The sequence below is a fragment of the Apis mellifera genome, linkage group LG6 (assembly GCF_003254395.2).
Source record: "Apis mellifera strain DH4 linkage group LG6, Amel_HAv3.1, whole genome shotgun sequence".
NCBI lineage: Eukaryota > Metazoa > Arthropoda > Insecta > Hymenoptera > Apidae > Apis > Apis mellifera.
In genome coordinates this window covers 4,462,980-4,487,702 of record NC_037643.1, presented here as the reverse complement: position 1 = coordinate 4,487,702, position 24,723 = coordinate 4,462,980, and the positions used below count along the sequence as shown (strand labels likewise).

At 33.6% G+C, this 24,723-nt stretch overlaps 2 protein-coding genes across 2 annotated transcripts in view; one reads left to right on the top strand and one right to left on the bottom strand.

Moving 5' to 3' along the window:
- Positions 1 to 8,109, bottom strand: part of LOC409787 (paramyosin, long form) — a 106,585-nt gene extending 98,476 nt beyond the window's left edge. The window contains 4 exon segments of the mRNA XM_026441416.1: positions 3,292 to 3,458; positions 3,598 to 3,684; positions 6,261 to 6,317; positions 7,648 to 8,109. Of these exon segments, the coding sequence (XP_026297201.1) occupies positions 3,292 to 3,458; positions 3,598 to 3,684; positions 6,261 to 6,317; positions 7,648 to 7,761 (425 nt within the window). The 5' untranslated portion in view covers positions 7,762 to 8,109.
- Positions 8,110 to 20,638: 12,529 nt separating this feature from the next.
- LOC107964589 overlaps positions 20,639 to 24,723 on the top strand; it is a 34,726-nt gene continuing 30,641 nt past the window's right edge. The window contains 1 exon segment of the mRNA XM_026441393.1: positions 20,639 to 21,264. Within this exon segment, the coding sequence (XP_026297178.1) occupies positions 21,244 to 21,264 (21 nt within the window). The 5' untranslated portion in view covers positions 20,639 to 21,243.

Here is a 24,723-nt window from a genome sequence, read left to right as displayed (position 1 = left end):
AATCGGGATAGAGGGGAAGAAAGTCGTAAATGGGAAAGTCGAAGGAAACGATGGAGGAATTGCGGAGAACGCGAGTAAATAGATAATGAGATATTTGATAATTGTTAATTATAGGAAATTAAGAGGGAAATGTGTATATAGAACATACATAGGGAGGAGAAAGATAAGTAATGGATGTTAATTCATTTGTTTATTATTTGTGAGAGTTGTATTTATGAGATATCGAGATGCAAAATTGTATGGGATAGAATTAAAGAGATGAATATTATATTTTTATACATAAAGATGCGGAAATGAGTATAAAAGAGTAGAATGAAAATAGATAAGAGAAGTAGATGTTGACGACGAATTATAGGGAATCTGAAGAGAAAGAAATGTATAGAAATTTAGAGCATTCAATTGCAATGTTCATAAATTAAATAAGTCTCCTAAGTTTAAATTTCATTTTTTTTTAGCTATAAATTTGCACAAGTATCCACGATTTTCGAGTAAAAGTATGCAAGTAAATAACGACGAGAAAACAAAAAGAAAAGGAATTAAAAAAAAAAGAGGGGAAAGATTGAGGAATGAAGGAAGAAGAAAGTGGGAAGGCGGGGAATTTGTAAGGAAATGAGGTTATGGATTGAAAGTGAAAGCAGTGGGGAGGGTGTATAAATACAACGAGAGAAAAAAAGAAACAGTTCCGTAAGAGAAGATCGCGATCGAGGTAATAAAAGTAGGGAGGATAGAGAATTTATAGAATACGTAAACTGGGATCGGGAAAATGTTTATCGAGGTAGATACAGAAAGAATGCGAGAGTGGAAAAATTGAAGAAAAAGTATGAAATCAAAGGTAAGGGACGAGAGAGATAATAAGAAAATAATGGAAAGTCGTGCAATGAAGAGATAAAAAGAGACGAAAGCAACTTGAAAAATAGGGCATGGCTATTTTAAAAGACATTTTAAACGCTTTTCTCGTACCAACAGGTGGAAGCTTCTTCCAACACTATGCAAATAGGTTAAATACTTAACATTTTTTTGTCACTTTCTTTTTTTTTTTTTTTCTTTCCTTTCTTCGATGTAATTAAATTGAATGTATAAAACAGAGAAAGGATTGAAGATAAAATTTCTGCTTTTTTTTTTTTGAAAAGTTACGGAAATTTATAGAAGATCTATTTTACGTTTATAACGTCGTAACTAGCCTTCATTTATTATTTCCAAACACCGTTAATGGTGACTGGACTGTTCTATTTCGTCGGTTGAAATATTAAGAGGCAATTAGCTGTTGCTTCGTCGTGACACCGATGACGTATAAATGTCGTAATTGCTTTCGCTGGAAAATACATTTAGAACGGAATCTGAGTTGGTCTCCGATTTCAGACCGGATTCTTGATCAACTATTCTACTTGTATAGCTTTAGATGCTCGAAAGAAGCGGTCTTTGTGCGATCAAAGGAATATCTTGATGAAAAAATTTGATTCTTCGTTTCTGATTTTTCGTTCATTTATCAAAATTTAAAATAGTATTATTGAATCATAAAATACGAGTAATTTTTCACGAGTTATCGCTTAGACAAGTTTTAATTTTTCACTGATTTTGTTCTTTTGTGTATCATTGACACAGAAATATTGAAATTTAGGATTTCAAATACTTAGATATTCCTTATAATACATCTAATGTTACATCAACATCAATCAATCTTTTACTTAATATTTTATATTTTTAGTAAACAATCTCTCTTATAAGATGAATCTAAAGTCTGAAAAATTAGCAAGAAACAAATTTCGTACACTACAAAATGAAAATTTCCGTCAATCTCTCATTTTATATCTTCGTTGTTCGACTTTTCATCAAAAATTAGGAAGGGATCGAAGATTTTCAAAAAACAACCCTCCACTCTACGTAATACAAATCTTTCCAACAAATAAATTTACTCGATCAAAAATTTCTTCTTTCTGAAAAATTAACAAAAAATTAGAAGAAAAAGATATATCAATAATAATACCGTTTAAAAGAAAACAACCCCCCTTTCTCATATATATATATATATACGTGTTACGCAAAACGAACTATCTATCCTGTCTTCTGACAAGGAGGAACAGATTTAGAAAAGATGCAAGCTTTCTGTAACGCGCACAGAAAGAAGAGCAGAGGATAGTGGACGACGTGCGGATGACAGCTCGTGGTGAATTTTCGAAACGAAGACGTCCTTGTAACACGCGTATCGCGCATCAGGGCGCCGGGACATCGGAAAGGACGGTTGGTTATGTTTAGAAGTGGCGGGGTAACGAGTCTACATGTATTTCAGGTGCGAGTAGGTTCGTTGTTTGGCCATGTGCCAGTATCGTCGAGCATAATTCCCGCAATTTTCGAATACGCTTTCGTTCCGCGCGATGCCTCGCTATAATTAACGAGCCATCCTCTGATTCACCCTTGTTTCCCATTTCCATTTTCTTTCCAATTCCCTTTCGAACCGTGTAACGCGTTCAACGGCGTTTCGACCATTGATTCCGTGATATACGAGAAACGAAACTGGGTTTCGACGAATCCACGAACTTCCGGCCGAGAGCTGTTTATTGACGCTGTGCACGCCGCTCGCGCGCTTTGACCTCAAAGAGCGGGATCGCGAGGCCGCTATTTTATTTTCACAGGTGTATATAATTAACCACGATTTATCGGTGTTCTGATTTCCAGCGTTTCTCCTACGCTCTATCGACATGTGTTTCGACCACGAATAGCCGCGATTTAATATTGTTTTAAATAAACTCGATCGAGGAGAAGTAATATTTATATACGAAAATATTTGTTTATATTTCAGTAATGTTCAATTTCGAACGAATATTTAAATTGGATTATGAGTTTAGAAATTATAGCTCTGTGGAATATTCCATTTTACATAGCGGTTTAGAAGAGGGATTTTGGTTGAGTTTGATTTTAATTTAGATTAGATTTGATTAGATCGAAGGTACGATTTTACGTCGAAATGATGCAAGGAATAGAAAAGGAGTTAGGAATATGGGAAAGTATATTTTTGGGTAACTCGAGATTATTTTAGAGATACGAAGTCTGTAGTTCGTGCAATACGCGTTAATCTTTGCGTTCGACGTGATAGTTGGATTGGAAATAGATTGAAGATATATTAAAGTTGAATGAATAATTATGTAATTGATTCGAGTGATGTATGATTAAAATAAATTTATGTTTTTATAAAAAAAAAAAAAGTATAGGGTTTAGCAAAGAATCTATTTTCTTTGGATAATGTAAAAATAAATTTGAAAATTGAAGAATAATAATTTGAATTAGTTTACTAACCGTGCACGTGCTTTCGAAAGTTGATCGATCTGATCTTGGAAATCAACAACGACTTCCTGGTGTTTTTTACGCAGAAGATGCGCGGTCTCCTCGCTCTCGAGATGAACATCTTCGAGTAGTTTGCGCAGTTTGGCCAGTTCCGTGTCCCTCTTCTTGTTGATCTCGAACTGTAGGATATTAATAGGTAATATGATTAATATTTCCAATTTGATCAGAAATTTAATCGGAAGAGAATCTGCGAATTTAAGTATATCGAAACTGGAGGATGAATCAAATTATTGGTATTTTATTAGTTTTCAGACTTACTTGAGATTCGGCGCCACCCTCCGCCTCTTCGAGACGCTCGGACAGCTGGATGACTTGCACGCTCAAGTCAGCGCGCTCGCGTTCGATCTGAAAGTTAAACAGAAAATTAGTATCGGTGAAAAAATATATCCATATATATATGAATTAATATTAATAATAATTTCAAACTCGGTATTTTTAGAATTACGTGTTAATGAAATAAAATTTAGGAGTTGAACGTATGATGTGTATAGATTTAGAAAACGTATGAATAGATTATTTATTAATTGAATTAATTTTTTCAATATCGTGAAATTTAATCTTAATAAAAATGAATATTTAAAATATTTAAAATCGAATGAAATATATAATTCATACGTTTATATGAACAGAATATGTTTGTCACTAATATATATTTTGCATTATCGATATTAAAATCAATGATATCAAATAATCTTTCATTTATCTAAATATTTTTTCCAATTTCTATTTCGATACCAAACATCAAACATATTTATCTCGGTAGTTTCAAAAAGCTATTAAAAAAAAAAAAAAAAAAGTAAAAAGCCTCTTAATGTATCATTTTAGAGAAAAAAATATATTATTGAAAGGAAGAATAGTAATCTTATTTCACGCGATCCTCTCTAAAAGTAAGAATTGATCGAGATGGCGTTGGTGTTGATACACGTCGAGTGTAATCGAGACGCGCGGCATTGTTTTGGAAAGAGGCCTCGAGGAACGACGCGAACAGCTCGGTACAAGCTTGACGTCAGGTTTCTTTGGACCGCGAATAGAACGATCTAATTCCGTACAGACCGACTCTATATCGGGAGCTTTATTCATATTACAAACGAGGCGTTTATCGAGAAAAGAGAGTCGCGCGACATCGCCATAACTGTCCGTTCTCCGGAAACCACTGACATTCACCATACTTCCTGGTCAATTAAATCATTTTCGATAAAAATACGACTTCTTGACGAAAGAGAAATATATTTCGAATGTTTAGAAATGATTTTAGAAATTAATCGATCGGTATTTTAATCCAAAAGAGTCACGATCTTTCACGATATTGTTATTTGTCGATCTTTTGCACGAATCAAAAGAATAATTTTTAATAGAAAAGGAAGAATAGAGAGAAAAGAATTTGAGAAACTAAATAATTCAAATTTTTAGATTCGATAATAAATTATAAATTTAATTAGATTAGAATTTAATTATTTCAAAATAAATAAAATCCAATTAATTAATTTAGATTTAAATTTAAATTGATCAGATCGTATTATACTGTTTGATTGTTTTCAAAAATAAATATTTAAATATAAAAAAGCAATTCGAATAATATAATCACAATCAAAATAATAAGAATTCAAAATTATGTAATAAGAAATACGATCTAAGTAGCGTGGATTGTTTAATCTTCGCAGGGATAATTAAATGAACATTTTATAATATAATACGCGTTAAATATGTTCATAATTCTTAAGTTTTTTTACGCTTTCAAAAATGTCGTTGGCGTCGGTTCAAGTCAATTATCACGAGCAATATTATATCTGATTTCCTCGTACTTTGACCGAATAACTAAAGGGATCCTTCTTGAATCTGATGTTCCATTTAAACACGAGCCTCCAATATCTCTATATCATGCTCCTCGACAAAGTTTCAAACAATTCCAAAACTTTTTTGATTCTTAAATATTAATTAAAAAATGATTATATACGAATAAAAATTATTATACTCATATAACGTTATTACTTGATAATTAATGGAGGAAATATTAAGTTCGTAGTATCATTTTCGTATAAAATTTAAATTAATTTAAAATTTGAAAAAAATCATTAGATTTCTCAATAGAAAATTATTCAACGCAATTTTAATTTAAAAGCTAATTCATTTCGTGTTATATAAAAATATACTGTTCGATAATTAATGGAAAAATAAGATTCTAATAAATTTTAATTCTTAGTTCGCGGTATATCATTTCTTTCGATGTGAATTTTGATGTAAATTTGAATTTTTCACGAAGGTATAGATTTTCTCTAGTTCTTCTTAATTTTTATTAGTCTTTTTAAACAGGTAGATACGCGTTGGCCGAACACGAAAGAGGAATGCGAGTTCGTACGCTGAAGAGACGCGCATCCCCAAAAATAGCCGCGACTCGAGAGCTGGACATTTCGACCTACTGCTCCCCACTCTATGGTGGAGAGCAGGCCAGCTTTTTTTGTATCAGTTTCAAAATTCACAATACCCGGATTATATAAAGTCTCGAAATTGACGTTTATCTTTGTCCACCTTGGTATTTTTATCTACGAGATCTCAACGCGTGTTTAACTCGAATTTTTTCGCTCATACTGAAGAAAATTATCCGAATAACTCAATCCAAATATATATTTCTCTACTTTTAATAAGTACTTTTTAAGTAATTGTTTAATAGCACGAAAAGAATACGAGTTATTCGCATGCTAGGAATTCTCTAATCAAATGAAATGAAAGAAAAAGAAAAAGATAACGCGATAAACGATATTTCTCTGTAAACAAATGAAACTACACACTCGATAAGAACGTAAAATAAACGATTGACTATCAAACTATCAATCGATATGTCCGTCCTTTCGATTTGTAAACTGTTTGATGAGAAAGCTCAAAGGAAGAAAGTTCAAAGGGAACTCGTTGAAAAGAAAACTCACCCTCTGACGCAGCTCTCTCTCAGACTCCAGGTCATCCTGCAGCAGGCGGATTTTGTCCTGAAACGAGAGGCAAGAAAGGATTAGAGCGTATCACGGGCAACGTTACAGAGGGACGATGCTTTACGTAATCGGCCGACGAAAATACCCAACAGGCCGACGCTCGGAAGGTATTTCAGAAAGACGGACAGCCTCTGAAACGGGCTGACCCGCGTAGGGTACAGAAGGATCTTCGTTTCTCAGCGATCGTCCATCGTTTTCAATCAAGGAATCGTGCACTTGTTCCTTAACGGGATCAATATCAAACGTTCTTCTCGAATGGAAAAGAAGTAGAAGAAGAAATAAGTGAATAAAGTAATGAACAATCTTACTTGAGTGTATGGACGAGTGCACGATCCCTGATTCTTCTACATTTCCTTTCTTTCTCTTGTATTTCTCCTCGAATCCACGATATTTGAATAATCGAGAACGATCCGTAAGAAGATCCGGATGAACACGAGATCGACGAGATATTCGACGGGGACGCTTCGTGAATTCGTTTCGAAGATGTCACTCTTGCGTGGCACGATCGTCATTTAGGGCCGATATTTACGACTATTTTCGTACACGAGCAATTCGATAGCCAGAGAGAACCGTCTACGACACTTTCGTTTCTCGTCAGGATTGGCACTAATATTCCTCATGGTCACTGAACTTTCTCGCGTCTCACTGTCCCCGAATCGATCACTGCTCGACGTTTCACCTTTTCACCAGCGATCACTTCCCCTCCAAAGATTCTCCTCATCTTTTCTCCTCGTGTACGTGGTTCAATAGTTTACCATTGCTCGAACGATTTCTTCTCGAAGTGTTCCAACTTGTCCCTTTCCCATTTAATTTCGCGTCGTATTGCATCATCGGATGAGATTGTAGATTTGCTTGAAAACCTTGAATTCTTTGGATCAAAGGATCTAATATATTAGTCATTTCCTATCTTTTCAAAGATACTTTAAACTGTTTACAACGAAATGCCTTGGTTGTTACGTAGATCGGACATTTATAGCCTAATTGCGTGTTTCAAGGATCCCTCCTGTTCTCTCCCTATTTTTAGTAACTCGATCAAAAATATATAATAGCCGTAAGCAGTATTTTTATCACTAACCAATTCTTAATAGAATAAATAGATGATTTTTACTGCTTCCTTCTTCTAAATTAAAATATATATATCTATAAAATTATCGATAACTATCATATTCAAATAAAATAATTAACTAGAATTGAGTTATTCGTGCATCTAAGAAAACAGATTTTGAAAAAGGAAACAATATTATGGTACATATATATAAATATATCATTATTCCAAGATATTTTGAAGAAGAATGAATAAAGGATCGTTCGTCCCACTTTAACCTACCTCCAGTCTAGAGAGAGCGCTCAGATCGGCGCTGTATTCGATGCTAACATCGGCAGTACCACCGCCGGTGGAACGGTACGTGTATTTAGAAGCTTTAGCGACCGCTGAAGACATCCTGTCCGCTTGGTTCACTCGCGATATCGTGCACGAAGATAGCTTTGTCCCTTGTTTTTTTTTAGCGCCGAGAGATAGTTTTCTTCTCTTGCAGCCTCGGTGACTGGACTCCCCAGTCGTTTTCAATTTGTTTCAAACAAAATTATCAATCGTTTTAACGCGATTTTTCCTTCCGCCACTTCTCTTCTCTTCCTCCTCGCCGCTACTTCTTCGGCTTCTCGTCCTCTTTCTTACTCTGCTCTTCTTCTTCCTCTTCTCTTCTTCTTCTTCTTCTTCTTCTTCGGGGGTTTCGGAGCCGACCAGCGCCCTACTCGTAGTGCGCGACCCGTCGTCGTTCGTATGGCGCGCCGGCGGCTCCATGGCTTCGTCAAAATGACGGTCGCACGCATGCGCGCTAGATCACTGGCCCCCACCAGGAACACGCGGCGACGACTCGTCATCGCGATCGTTCCTTCGATCGTCGAGGGGAACCACCAGCGGACGACCACCACCGTTACTCTAACGCCCACGTTTCGTGGCTTGGCTGCCAAAAGTTGGCCTGGAATTGGTCGTTCCATGTTCAATCGCGTTTCTTTTTCTTTTTCCTTTTTTTTTTTTTTTGCCATTTTACGCTTGTTTTTCCTTTAATTTTCATTTTGGGGAACGGGATATGCATTTCGTTTTGCTGCATTTGGTTTTATTTAGGCTTGGTTGTTGTGTTTACTAGGAGGATATGTTTAGAGAAATAGAGGTGATAAATATATCAATCTTTATTGTTGTATTTAAAAGTTATATGATATTGAATATTGGAAATATATTTGAATTATTGTTATATTAAGAAGTATGGATATTAGTTTAAAAGTTTGATTTATTTTCAATTTTTATTGCTTCGTTTCTTTCATGTTTAAAAATCTTTTTTTCTTGTTTTTTGTCTTTTATAAAATATTTTAGGCTTCAAGAAGTAGATATTGTTATTATTGGATTCCAGCCAGCAATTTCCTTGATGCAAAATTAAATCTTATTTTAAGCTGTCACTTGCATATTGCATATTGTTTAACGTTGTATATCGCATTTTGCGTAATTCTAACTTATCATATTGTTCCAAATATTTGATATCAATATTTTTGCATTCTATTAAAATAAATTCTAGCAAGTACACATGTACTTTTTTTCAAATATAATATGCTATATCGTTAAAAATAATATTTTAAATTTAAAAGAAACATATTCCTTTTTTAAAATCTAGTCAATTACGTTCCTCTTCCTTCGCGAAATATTTGTTTGACGATATTCTTCAAAAATGAATATAATTTTCTTTCGTTTTCTTCGAAATTTGCTCAAAATTTAATCGAATAACGAAAATTGAAAATTTTCTATCTCGCGAAAACTCAATTTCGAATAAAGATATTTCAAGCTCAACAGGTGTACGATCCCCGATCGAAAATGATGACACGTAAAATTATCCTAAGTCTCACAGGCAAATGGAATCAGAATGGTTTCTAGCATCTCTAGCGTCTGGTCGTTCGTGGAATTATTCGACCAACGTTCGACCTCTGCAACAGTCGTCTCACATCGTATACCGATTTAGATATGCCGTACTTGAAAAGCAGCAGGGTCATCGGTTCCTCTAGCGGATCGATGAGGGAGAGTCGTTGACATGTTCGAATCTATCATGCATGTGGGTGTCGAGAAAACGAAACAATCGCGATACGTCATCGACCTGTATCATATCGAAGCCAAAAATCATTTTAGAATCGTCGAATCATCCGCAACTATTTTTAAGCAACTACTCACCGCATTAGGAATACGTTTTATAATGTTACGAGTCTTCGAATCGTATCGGAAACGAATTGTTTTATAAATAACAAACGTGTACGGTAGATGGAAAGGGGTTGATCGATTGGTCAACAGGTGAACGATGAATTCTTGAATGCATAATCGTCGTTAGTTGGGCAAATTGTTGATAATCTCGCGCATTTGCGATTAAACGTTAAACTTTTCGCTATTTACACTCGGTGCATCGTTGTTTATGTTGTAACAATATTTATATGTTATGCCAAACGCGTTTTCATCAATAAAATTCGGTTCTTGAAATTTAAATTTAAAATTCCATTTACAAGGGAAGATTAAATGACTATATTTTTTGATGATTTAAGCGAAATTATCGGTGGATGCCAATTCGTGTTGATTTATTTGTTTGTTTATGAACTGTGTCCTAAGCTGATCGGATATTAGGGATTGAGTAATATAGAGAATTAATAATAGAATTTATTTTTATACTCTTGTATTATTTTTTAAAATATTTAATGAATTAATAATATAAATTTAAATATATATATATTTATAAGAATAAATGATCTAGAATTATATATATGAATTTTAGAATTTATAAATATATCTAAATCATTGATTTTCAGTTTCATAAATTATTCTTTAGAATCAATACTATTAATTCATTAAATATTGTTGAAGATAGTAACTTGTAACAATTAGGAGATAATAATTTTAATTTTTGTTAAAATTCTTATACGAATATAGTAGGATAAATTCTTATGAAAGGGATAAAATAATATATAAGACAAAATATTGATATGTACTCGTGATTAAAATAATTTCATAGGTCTAAAAAGTTGCCTCGAACAGGAAAATCAAAATCACGAGAAGCAGAAAGAGAAAATTGACTCTTCTTTTCCTCTTTAATCATCTTTCCTCCTAATCTGAATTAATAATAGATCTCCAAGTATTATAGTTTGCATAATAACAAAATATATTTCTTATTAATTTTATATTATAAACATATCAACGGTGTTCCATTTGTATCGATATCGTCGCACTCGATCGTTTACCCATTCTACTAGTTGGCCGTCTGAAACAGGAGCTTCCCATTCTACTAGCGTTTCCCTCACCATCGCCGCGAATACCACCCGTATTTATATCTTATAATCCATTTTCCTTCACTCGAAACAGCAACAAAGGACAAGCGAATCTCTCATTTCCCTTCTATATCCTCAAATCCAAATCCTTTTTCACCATCATACATAAGATCATCATCATTCACCCATCACTTTCGTCCAATCAAAGATAAGGAATGAAAATTCGTTTAAAAAGAAGATAACCAGAAACTCGAAGAATTTTTCGCAAAATGAAACTTCCAGTTTTCACCAAAATTTCGACTCGATCCCCTCCCCCACTCCCGTCGAGTGTCTATAAAAGGTCGGCGGGCAATGGTGGGCAAAGATGCTCGTTCGGCCTAGCCGGGAGCTCACCAAGTAATTTGAGATTGGCCCCTTCTCTTTGTACGTCCTCTTCATCACCTTGCTCCCACTCCGCTCGATCGCAGAGCCACGTGGCTCCGACTAGCGGAGAATTCCTGCTACCATCGTGAAAAGCGCATCGGAAGAGTTCGGACCAGAATAACTGCCTCTTTCTTCCTTTCTTTTTCTCACCGTCGCGTGACTTTTTACCCCCTCTGGTCACTCTTCTACACGAAAGACAGTTCCAAAAGTTTTCTTGACCGCTTGTGTATATCTATTGCGTCCAAATCTTTTTCGCATCCGTGTTTCCGATCCGTGTTGGCATGTTTCGACGGATATGCGGCCACGCCACGGCCTACCTACTGTTCCTGTTCGAATTGATTATGTTTACAGAGGCGGTGAAAGTCATAGGAAAAGAGAATATTTCTTGAGAGAAAGATATGACTTTTTTAAATTTTGAAATTTTCTATTTTTATTTTTTTGAGGAGGGAAGGGGACAGACGAGTCAAAGATGGCTTGGAATTGAATTCGTATGGAATTTATTTTTAGAACTAAATTTAATAAAATATATAATTCATCATGGTTGATATTTTTGAAGATAAAAGATTTTTTTTAATTTTGAAAGTATACGAGTAATTTGATGTCAAGAATAATTTATTTTTAATTTGCTGGAAATTAGCTTTTATGTGCAATTTATTAGATTGTTTTGTTAATCGAGTTAGGAGAATAGAATTAAAAGAATGATGAGAGATTTTTGAAATATTTGCAAATATTAAAAATTATTTTTTGAAGTGTTTTAAATGATTAGAATATTTTGTAAGATTGACGATAATAAAAGTCTTTTTATTTATTTATAGAATATGAATATTAAAAAAAAAATATTTTTTTTGAATAGATAGACAACTTTTATTTATGAAAAGTATCGAATTAATGATAAAGTTTATAATTAATCGAAGGCATTGTAACATACATATAGATTTAAACTTTAAATTATTATTCGTTCATATAATTCATAATTTTTTGACTCAGTTTTCAAGATATTCAGTTTCATCATAAACCTGGTTATGAGTTAGCCTTCAAACAGTCGTTGTACTGTGGCAAGGAATTGTTACTAAAATATAATTGTTGCTCTCAGTCTCTATACTCGATAGAGACTGAAAACTAAGACGAGATCAAAACTGGGACACGCAGTTTTCAAAGCATATTACAAAATATAATAAACAAGTTTCTGCCTTCTATTGTCAATTTCACTGTTTTCGTGTAAAAAAAAAGAAAAAAAAGAAAATAAATCATATATAAAGAAATCAAAAATGCTAATGTATTAAGAAAATAATTTCTAGATTATTACTGAGCAAATATTTTTATTATAGATTATAGATTCCTATCTCTAATGACAAATTTAACTTTTTAATATTTTTAATTTTTAATTTTTAATTTTTAATTCCACAAATTTTTATTATCGTCAATCTAACAAAACATTCTAACCAATAATTAAAATAAGATAATTTTTATAAATTCGAAAATAAAAATTCGAAAATAAAGAAAATGGAATAATTCAATTATGGTGTTTCAAAAGAAATATACTTTCTATCGATGCTTCGAGATTTAAAAGAAGATTCTAAGCAAATTTCAGAAAATTATTTAAAGAATCGAAACGATTTTAGATGTTTTCAACGGTATAATGTATATCAAGAAATCATTACAATTTTTTTTGGTTATTATTCGAAAATCTAAACAGATATTAATTTTAAATGTTTGCAAATATCTCGTTTCGGTTATGTTAATGATTAAAAATAATTACGGAAATGAAATTAATTTCTAATATCGATGAAAACCATATTTTTTTTAAAAAACAATTCATAAATTTATTTACAATCTTACAATCTTACAAACGGAAGAATAGATAAGAAAAAGCTTTCATGATTTTTAATATTTGCATAAAAAAGCATATAATATAGATGAAATATCCTCATCATTCACAAAAATTTTTGTAAATCTCAAATAATCTCAATTAACAATAATCAATGAAATTGTTTATCAACGAATTATAATATCAAAATTAATTTTCTTTTTCGTGAATGCATGATGAATTAAATATTTTTAGTAGAATATCATTTAAAATGAATCCTTAAAGGATATAATCTGAAATGTATCTACATGTTCGTCTGTAATGATGTTTGAGTTGTCGGATGAGCACACTGCCCCAATTTTCTAAATATATCTACCCGCGGATTCTCTCTCTCATTCGATTTAATTCCCTTAAGAATCACAGGTTGAAAGTTCTTGACTTCTGAATCGTGTATTCAACATTTCTACATAGCAGAATCTTTCAGAAAACATTGATTTACTCGAATCAATGATACGAATTTTTTGATACTCGGAAATTAGTGTTTGGTTTGATTAGGAATATCAAATGATCACTATTTAGAAATTTTCTTTTTATTTCATTTTTAAAAAATTATATCGTATAATTACATAAAAGTTTTATTACATAAAACTTATTTCATACATTAAAATAATTTGCTACTTGCTATTTGTATACCAAAATTTATAAATAATTACTCTGTTTTTTAACTTTGTACGTGTATAACACACATATTGTACTTTTAAAAGTAGTTTAGAGCAAGTGTTCAAATACTCGGCTCACGTTTATACCCATTGCTACATCTATAATTACAGGCATCGATCAGGCAACAGGTGGACTCTAGAATTCTAGCTTGCTAGAAATCTCGATAACGATTCTGTGGCTGAATTAGTTTCGCAAAGTTTTGAATTACCTGCCCGAACGATTTATTTTAGGAATGAATCAGTTGTGTCGCATTTCTGAGCACTTTATCGTAAATTACAGGGTATCGACGCAAGATATTCAGGTCGGCAATGATCATTAACTCGCTCTGTTTCGGGCACAATACCATTTCCGAGAATACTTTACCAACTGTAAACAATACGATCTGGTCTGATTCAAATGTTGTAAATAGAAATCATTTTGGTCACGAAACAATTTGTAATTTTTGTATACATTTCATATGATATTGAAAAATATATATCTGATATCTTCGAAGGATTGATTCTGAAATATTAAAAATAAAAGGTATACATCATTGTGGCGTTATTAAGAATAGTATGTAGTTGTAGTATAAATTATGATGGAAATATTAAGGTATATAGTGTTGTACGTAATTGTAATAGGATCTTATATATGGAGTTCATGTTAATAATAGAAGATTGTAACAATTTTTTGATTTTGATAAAATTTATCTTGAGACATATTGTCTTAATAATTTTGAGGCGGATATATCTTTAACAGCAAACGAACTCGTTTGTTCGTTTTCTTAAATTCCTCCTATTTGTTTCTCTATTTCAAATAGCGAATGATCATAAAATACTCTACCTGCATTTGAAACGCAATTTTGCTATTTTCAGTAATAGCTCTTAAAATATTGTTGGTAGCATCTTCTGGCTTTTCTCTTGGTTTATCTTCGAATGAAAAATCACTGGCCTGGAATATCACAAGCCACCAAATTATCTTAACATTTACACGATCTTTTTCAAATGTTAAATTTATGTTTTCACCAACTTTTGCGTCACATTTTCCAAATTTCAATTCATCTAATTAATAATATCCTGATATTTCTGTCATAAATCTTATTTAAGTATTTATTTATTAATTAGTCTTATTTTTATTTAGTATATTAGTTATTGAATTATTCTTTGATAAAATGCTATTGATATGTCAAATTCAAATTTTTGGGAGATATCTTAATATTCGTATATACATCAGATTGCTATTCGTATCTGCGAAATTGGAAATACTATGAAGTTGTTGCAAAGTGGAAATATGAAAGGCGATACACATAGGTCGGTATCGCCTACTCAAATTTACTGCCGTGCTACTTTCTGATCAGTTATTTTAAACCGAATCCAAATTCTGCTTGGAATGATAAGTTTGGAGATGAAGAAAACATTCGATTTATCGTTTAACAGGAATGTCTTCTTTGTTTTGAATGGCAGATATAATTGAGCAATTAGAAGAAGGTATTAACACATTTCTTTATTTTAAATTCCAAGTAATATTATCATCATTAGTATTCATCATTAGTATTCGAATATATAGTTTCTTTTATTATTTAACTTTCTCTATTATTTTCTAATTTATTTTTTCTTTTATTTTTTTATTCTTTTTTATTACTTAAATATGTTTGAATAATTAATAAGGGGTATTAAAATTATATATTTTCTATTTTTATTCTATTAAATCATTCTATCAATCATATTGTTAAAAAATACGATATTCAAGAAAATATTCTTAAAATACGTAATGTTTCAAGTGGTAACAGACAAGACAATACGAATCACATAAACATAAATGTTTTATGGGAAATATTTACAGATAGTGACGCACATCAAGAAGAATTCGCTTTTTGGCAGCGATTTCCTTGAATATACGAATAAAAAAAGAATGTACAAGTATTTGAAAATATGGGGTAATCGATGAACACGTGATACGACTTCCGCTGACAACGGAAGAAATGTTGACTCATGGTTCGAAATCATCAAGAAAAATTTTGGTCGATGTTTTTCGGTATTACCGAGAGAAACTCATGATGACTAACTCGCTCTATTCTTGTCCAAACGTTATACACTTGTATCCAATGGGAAAGTGGGCTAGGACGTATGAAATATCAATCCCTCCTCGGTCTCGTGTTAAATTCTCCATGATGTTTCTTTGGTTTCCGCCTTGAGTATTTTTTTCTCCCTTTATTATATCAGATTTTATTTCGTTATTTTCGTTACTATTTCTTTTCTTTCCATTTCGTATCGTTGAGACTATTCGAAAGATTATTTGATTTTTGCTCGATCATTGAACATAGAAATTTTTATTCGTTTAAAATTTATTTACTTTCTATGATTTGTTTTTTAGATTCAGATGTAATAGCCAATTACATATTTCATTAATATTATGTGTATAATAAAATTATACTCTTAATATTAAATCAATAAAAATAATATCAAATATCACACAGACATTTCGAAACAATTCTATTAAAAATCAATTTTCATCCACGATATCTATCAATGAGAATTCATTCAATTCTTCTTTTTACATCTTCAAAATTTCTACACATATAAACTTTTTATTTTTCTTCTTCCTCGATTCTCGTTCGATTCTTCGTTTCGAATATGAGAAACGTTACGATGGCAAAGTGTCATCACCTTAACTCCTCCATGAAGATCGAAAGCGATCGGTGACGTGGTTGTGTCTTCGTTTCTCGAGTGGTTGCTAGCCGATATTTTTATTGCCCGTTCACCGTGTATTTATACGCTTGTGCTTCTATATCGGGAACGAAAATATTTCTAGATGGATTCGTGACGAGTGAACCGATGCAACCAACATCTCTGCCTTCCGCGATTTGGTCGGCCTGATTGAGATTAATCGGTGACACCAGTCGGACGACCACGGTTCATTTTCACTGCCACCGCGAGATTTGACACGATTTGTCAAAGTCGTTACTGCGATTCTGACATGGATCAGTTTAGATTTGACCTATCATAAACCTAGCGATTAGAATGGAGGCGATAAGAAAGAGGAAAAGTTGAGAAGCGTGAAAAAGTGGTATAGATGCTTGCTTTGTATAGACGTTGATTATTTTTAAATTGAGATATTAATAGACGGGGAGTATAAGCGAGATACGCGAATAGAAAGTGTAAAGTGAAACGTAGGTAAATGGTTTTGCCAATTTTCTTTGAAAAAGCTCTCGAAAGTTCTCACGTGGCGCCATCGATGTCGAGAGCCACGAATTCACGTTCCTGGAAGTTTCGACAGAACCTCTACCGATAACTTTGCCGTCGATCCTTGCTTTTCGGCTACTGGATATGTTGATTACTGTTCGTAGGATCGTTTCGTTAGTTCGTTTTAGTGAACATCGAAAGTTGGCAGCACGAAATCCGATTCGCAAATTGTATAAATCTTGGAGAAGAATTAGATTAGATTAAGAGAAATTTAATATATTGTTTATATTTTATATTTCATATTTCGTATTAAAAGGAAGAGGTTTATAAATATTCTATTATTTTTCATTCTCACGGAGATATTATTGTTTGTGATTATTTATTTGCGATTCATCAAAATTTAATTATCGAATGCCTGAATGAATCTCATATTCTTTACCTTTTCGTACCTTATTTATTTCCTTTTTATATACTATCGTTGTTTTTCCATCTTTCCTTCCATTTCTTCCTCTCTATTTTTTAATTAAATTGTAATTAAAATTTTTCCGATCAAATTAATTAAATAAAATAAAAACGTATAAAATTTTCACTTAAGTTATAACACGATAAGTTTTAAAATTCATTTAATTTTAAAATTCGATTCAGATATTGAATTTAAATTTATCCTATTGCAAATCTTTTTTTTTTTAATTTTCTTCGTTACAACTTTTCTCAATAATTTTTACAACTTGAATAATATCGTGTTAAGAGAACCTAATCAATACAATTTTTTTTCTTTCAATTCAGAATCAATTTCAAATATCTTGGATTAATTTATTTTCAACATAACGATTCATTTAATTTCCTACTTCTCCTCCGATACTTATCTCCTTTTCCCCACGAAGCATCCCAACAACAACAATAACAACAACAACAACAATAGTAAACCTTAACTCATTCCCAAGCGAAGAGGATATCAATTAGGCAAATCTGTCTACGGACCAGCTGACATAGCGAGGCAATTAAAATCCTCTGGAATAATTCAACAAGCCCAGAACGAGATTTCCTCGAGATACGAGGGACATCCTTCGTTATCAACGCCACTTTAATAATCGCTATCCGCTTCAGACTTTAATCAACTCGCATTATGCGCCGGTTAATAATGATCTCGATGCACCAGACCTTCTCCCTCGACGAATGAAATTCTTGCCCGGGTCACCGATTCGGTTTCGAGCTAATCCTCCAACTCCTCGTATTGTAATTAGCTTTCGAAATCCCAGCCAAAGCAGCAGGAGGAGGCGTCCTTCGTCTCGGGAGGTAAAAACAATCGGAGGCGCTTTAATTCGCCCGACTTCCTGCCGGTTCGCGGCCGTTCCGCCGTCTTTATTTCGCCTTTTCCCCTTCGCTTTATCCAGCCAATCCGTTGTTGGCCGATTTCGAGGATCCTCGAACCGGGATTCATTCCTCCTTCCTCGAGGACGGGAGTTTCCGTTCTCGAGGAGCAGGTCCCACGGCCGTCGCGTGCAAAGAGACGGAGAATCTCTGTCGCCGGAGAAACGGCAACCGTGCCCTCGTTTCCTGGACAAAGACGCGCCCGTTTTGCCAGCAGTTTGTCTCCACCGTCCGCCGGATTCCTCGCCAGAATCCCTCTCGAGAATTCCAACCTCTCCAACTTCTCGTCCAATATTATATGCTCCCTTGGACACTGTCCCCGCCGCGTTTGTACGTGGTTAGCGCCACTTTCGTTATCGGGGGGGAGACGTGGTTCACGCTTCGATGAACGGGTGATGACGAATAGCGGCCGTTATAGATTTTGGTGCGAATAAGTTGGGTATACTTGAAGAATGAATTGTGAAATTTGAATGGTGAATATTTTTGGATTTCGGTCAATCGTAGAATTTCTGATTTTTTGTTTTGATAGGATGTGTTGTATTGTAGAATACGTGTTGTGAAATATTTGCAATGATTAAGGTGTTATTTAGGAGTAGTTTGGAATAATATTCGTAATTTTTATTAATATTTCTTACGTACAATATTAGGACTAAAATTAATTGAATTAAATTTTAATTTTCGTAGATTATATCTAGATTAAAGAAAATATAGGATAGTGGAATATGATCAATCACTTTTACATTAATATTATCAAATTTAAATATTTGATTTAATTCGAACTAGTTAAAAATTCTAATACATTTTTAATTTTTGTTATTTTCAAATCAAGTAAAAAAATATCGTATTTCAATTTATTTATTTATTTGTTTTTAAGTATTATCAAGGGATATATATTATCGTCGAAATCTAATATCACAATATTTCGTTCCTCGACAAATCTATGTCCGGTGAGACAACTACATTTCTTTTCCCTTCGAAAACTTATTAAAAGCGTAATCGCTTTCGAGCATTTCCGATATTTCCAGAGAATAAATCCTTCCTTCTTCGAAATCCTCTCAAGGAAACAATTCGATCCTTGCTAAGTTCTCACAAGAAACGATTCTTCTCGAAATATTCTTTCACGCAATAATTCTTCTTCCTCCCTCAAAGGATACCTTCGTCCATGATCGTGAGACGTCTTCCTGTTGAATAAGTTCCTTACCTCCTCTAGTCCTTTCTCTCAAATACTATGATTTCCTCGATACCTTGGAACACGAGATTCGGGCGGAAAAGGGAGAATCGTATCGAAAGACGTACGATACACGGTAAATTTCATATTTGACTCAATAGTCGATCTTTCGTTCGACTTAACTCGATAATAGTCTCCTTTCGTTCGATTCGACGTCAGATAGGATATCATCGACAAAGATTGTTCGCAAGTTAGTAGCTCATCGTGGTACAATCTTGTTTGTTAATCGTTGGTTCCATAAAATAGGATAGGATGTTTCATAACGTTTCTGTTTATAATCCTGAAAGTAATTTTGTCATTTCTTTCGAAGTTTGCTTAATAATACTTGATACATCATAATTTTTAAAATATATACCTTTGTAATTGAATAGTCTAATTCATTTTACTAACTTGTATATATTTTGTTTTAGGTACCGGATGATGAAGTACACCAGGAAACGAATAAAAAATCAAGATTTTCTTCTTTTTGTAAGATATTTATTGAATATCTGTGTGTTTTCATTTCAGATTTAATTTTATTTGTGAAACTTGAATTCAGGTAAGTACATATTTATATAATTAAATTTATGAAAAAGTTTCAAAGATTTTTTTTATCCTCTCTATCTTTCATTTTCTATAATTCTTTTCAACAAGATTTCTAATTTTTCAAAACACATTATCTGTGTACATATGTTTCTAAGAATTAAAAAAAAAGAAAAAATTATACTCAATACTATTTCATTACTGCTATTTATTGCCATAATTATTAACAAAATGGTTTGAACAAATTAAAAATTTAAAACTCAGAAATTATTAAATATGTTTAGCTATAATCTTAATTTTTTTAGCTTAACTACTATTGTTCTCCAATATAATCTACAAGAACTGATAGGTATTTCAACTCTTACAATTTTGCCACTGCATCAGGATGAAACTCGCTTAAAAATTTCACAGTTATCTCGGACAGTATCCATCCAGAACGTTCACCATCCTAAACAACCTGACTCGAACCCCATCGAAATCCATCTACCGAACTCGTCGTTCGAATCGATCGAACGCCACTTTTCCCAAACCGCGTGAAGATTCGAGTTTCGTTCTCGAAGAAGCTTACGTTGCTCGGTGTTTGGGCGGGCACGGAAGCCGAACGGCGAGAGGACGTGAAGCTATTCTTAAAATAGGGCTCGACTGAACGAAGCGAATGAACGAGAGAAGCCGATACGAAGAAGGGTAGGGGTGAGGCGCGGGCCGCGTTGTACGCGTTAACCAGAGGGAGACGGGAGAGTAGAGTGGAAAGAGGAAGAGTGTGTAGGCTTGGTAAGAGACGAGCGAAGATGGAGAAAGAGAGGGAAGACGGCGTGCCTCGCGGGTCGCCGGCTCTTCTTCAGGGTCCGAGCTTCGTCCGAAACGAAGCGCCTCCGTACCGTTCTCCTTCTTCTTCTCTTATGAGAACGTGCCGTCGGGGACGACGCTTCGTCGAACCGTTCGATCGGTTCCTCCACGTTTCACCTCTTCGTGCACCTCTTCTTATCCCTCTTTCTTCGTCCAAGTTTATAGCCTCTGTTATTCATCTATTCTCTCCACTTTCCTCCTCTATATATTTCTCTCCATCTTTCATAATCTTCTCCCCTATTCCTTTCTCCTTCCAGTTTTTTTTCTCGACTTCTTCCTCTTAAATCTTCTTCTTCTTCTTCTTCTTTTCGGTCTCGATAGGTGTCACGGTGAAACGAACGTGGTGCACGCTCCGCGTGGTGGTGCTGGTGCTTGGTGTTGGTGGTAGTGGTGGTGGTCGTAGTGGTGGTGGTGGTGGTGGTGGTGGTTCTTTTGGTGTTGTCGATGGTGTCGGTGGTCGATGGTGATCGGTGAACCGAGCGGCCAGGGAGTCGTCTCACCCTTGCGATCCTTTCGCTTTCTCTCGGTCGAGAAGGGGAGATTGCGCGAATCATGGCCTCCTACAGGAGCTATGTAAGTGTTCAAAGATAGTTTCGATAGTTTTTTGCTATTCCTAGTACAGGTTGAGAATCGTGAGTTTGATCGATGTTTTCTTTTTTCTTCTTCTTTTTCCTTTTTTTTTTTTTTGGAATTGGCGAGAGAAGGTAATTTTACCGGCGGTTAATTGGAAAGTTCGTTTGGTCCGGGGGGCGAAACGTTGTTTACGCGACGTGGTATCTTCATTAAATCGACGCCGCGGATGGAAAACGAAGGGAAGTTATAATTGGTGTTCTCGCGGTGTCATCGCACGAGACGAATTTTCGTGGACGCGACGGTGAAAAAGAGAAGCGGAGGAACGCAGCGCTGAAACGCGTTCTCCCTAATGTTGTCGCGTGTTTCGAGAGTAGAAAACGACGAATCTTGCTCCGCTTCGTACTCGCGTTCCTGCGGATAAGTAGTAGGTGTTTCTGGTTCTCTTTCATTCTCTTTCTTTTTTCTCGGAGTAAAATTTTCAAGAGTCTAGATTGTCGTACATATCGTTTGAAAAATATGTGAATGATCTTTAATGAAATATTAATTTTATTTTACTTTGAAAGGATAGGTTTGATAAGTTTGTTTCTTTGTAGAAAATAAAAAGAAATCTTCTTTTGATTTTTCTAAGCTAAAAAAATTAATTTATCCACAATTCTTCGAGTATATTATAATACTCGTAAAATGATAATATTAGCTGTTGCATTTGCCGATAGTATCTTTTTGGTTTGTCGCGAAAAATAATTAGAAATTTAGCTGGCCTATCAAATTTGTAATTGTGCGACAGTCTACTTTATTGAAAATTTAACCGTAGAAAATTGGTATGATAGCGTCTCGTGACCCGTATAAAGAAGGAAGATGATGTTTGATATTTATTGTACATGGAGCAGATATTATTAACCCGGTGATAGCTGCCCTCGCGTCTGACACGAGCTATTCCTGATCCGTTTGTGGACAGTACGGTTCATCTGGTTTGTTATCAAACTGACCGATTTGTTTGACAATTCGTTTTGTTGAAAGATATTTTTATATGTTTCGTGATTTGGAATTTTTAGAATTTAAAATGAAATTCGAATAAATATGATAATTCCTATGGTTGGAGGAGGTAATTTAAAAAATTTAGCGTAGGTTTTGTTTTTATTTTTATATAAAAAATTATTTTTCAGAGCTTTTTTTTCTTCTTTTTTCACGAATGTATTTCTTCCTTTTTTTTTTCATTTCGTTCATGATATCGAGAATTATAAATTATATAAAAGAAGAACGAATACATTTTAATTATATCAAAAAAATATTCAATTCTTTTTATTCGTCGTCGATATCGTTTACATTTTTTTATATGAAAAATTAATTTAAAATTAACAATATTATCAGAAGAAGCAATTATAAATATTTATTATTTTCATACAAATAAATATTTCGATCAAATTTAATTAAAATATAATTTCATACCTCTGATTTGATCAAAATAATTTTAATCGTATTAATTTTTCATCTTCATGCTTATCAATCGTATTTTCATTTTTCATTTTTCATTTTTTCCACCTTTATTCCTTTTATATTAATTTTAATATAATTTATATCGTGAATTTTACACGAGAAATTAATATGATATTTTTATCCATTTCACAATTGTGATATATCGTATAATAAATTGTAATCGTTCTTCTATCCTTCGTAACAATATCTTTCATATTTTTATACGACAATTCTACATCACGGGGTTGATCAGTAACAATTGATCTCGATCAAAATGATCTATAATATGTATATAACCTCTTGTTACTTTCTGTTCAATAATCTTCTGTGCCCTAACTTTACTATTGTAACAATCTATATCATAAAACTTTCAAGTCATATCTCATCATTAAACTTTCAAACATCGAATCTAACAATAAATCGAATTTAAAGTAATAAACGAAGATTTTAATAGAAAAGCAATATTGCAATAAAAATTCATATAGAATTTTATTTGTCAATTATATAATAATTATAATTTTGTATTTTCTTGACAAATCTAATGATACATAAAATGTTCAAACATAATGAAAGAATACAAATATATCATACAATAATCAATACTTGTACATCAAAATAAATAGAATCAAAAAATCTGGTTAAATTAAATTTAGAAAAAGATTACATCAATTTAAAACTGTTAAACGAATTCGTCAAATTTTCAATCATAAAATCGTACGGAAATTAAAGTAAAATTACGTAACGAGCGAATATTTTGGATGAATTTTCTTTTTCCCTTGATCTCGTGGTCGTTGCACCTCGCGCTTAATTTGAATCGCGAGCCAACCATTTGCTGTAATTACGCCATGTAAATGAAGTCCATTAACGTTATCGTTCGAAGACCACGGAAGCACGCGAACCACTGTTTACAAAATACGATTTAAGACCGACGTTTGCCAGCTTTGCCGATGACGCGATTTTCCCCGCCCTTCCGATTTCTTTCGACGATGATCGTTTGCACGTGTTACGTATATTCGTGGTCGAGGGATCCAGCACACTGACCTCTCTCATAGAATAGTTAATATCGCGAGATGTGCTGCAACAATTTTTCTCTGATTTCATTTTTAACATTTCTTTTTCTTTTTTTTCATTCGTGTTCTGTATTTAGAAGATTTCTCATGTTTATATTTAAACGTTAGTTTTTCACAAGGGAATAAAATAAAGATTATTTGTTTTCAATTGTGAAAGAAAAGAATAATTGCAAAAATAAGAAATCTGATGTTTCATCTTCTAAACGCATTAAAATTTATTTTATTTTATCGAGATTAAAAATATTGTATCATAGAAAGTCGAAGATAGATATTAGAAGCAGATTCATCTTTAAATACGATCGACTATTAAGCATCCATTAATATTCGAAAAGATATATATATATATTTATCTTTCCCCAAGAATTAAATAGAGAGAAAAAAAAAGGATGAAATGCGAAAATAGAAAAGTGAAAAGAAACCACCAAACAATCTTCCATTCTCCCAACTTCTATTTCCACTATTCTATTTCATTTACTACCCTATAAAACGAGGTAACACAATCCCATTTCCCAAACGTACATTCCCATTAATTTGCCAATCTTCCCAGAAATAAAACTCGAAAGCCTACAACCTCGGCCTCAAAAAATCGCCAACCCTCGTCGTAAATGTTCGGAACGTTCGCCGTAGACTCGACGAGTGGATAGAGGACGGTCGATGGTCGGACAGCTTTGGCATCGCGAGCCAACGATGTGTACGAGTCCGATAATAATACATAGATCGGTCGGCAGTGGTGCGGAGGTAAACATTTACCGAAGGAGCATTTACAGAGCCGGCCGGGCACAGATTCCGGGTGTGCACCTCGCGTTCATACATCGGTATCGGGTCGCCTGGTGCTGTGGCCAGCAAAATTAGCCGGGCCTTTCCCAGACAACGTGTGCCCGTAGGCAGTGTACTCGTGCAAACTTTCTGCCTGTGC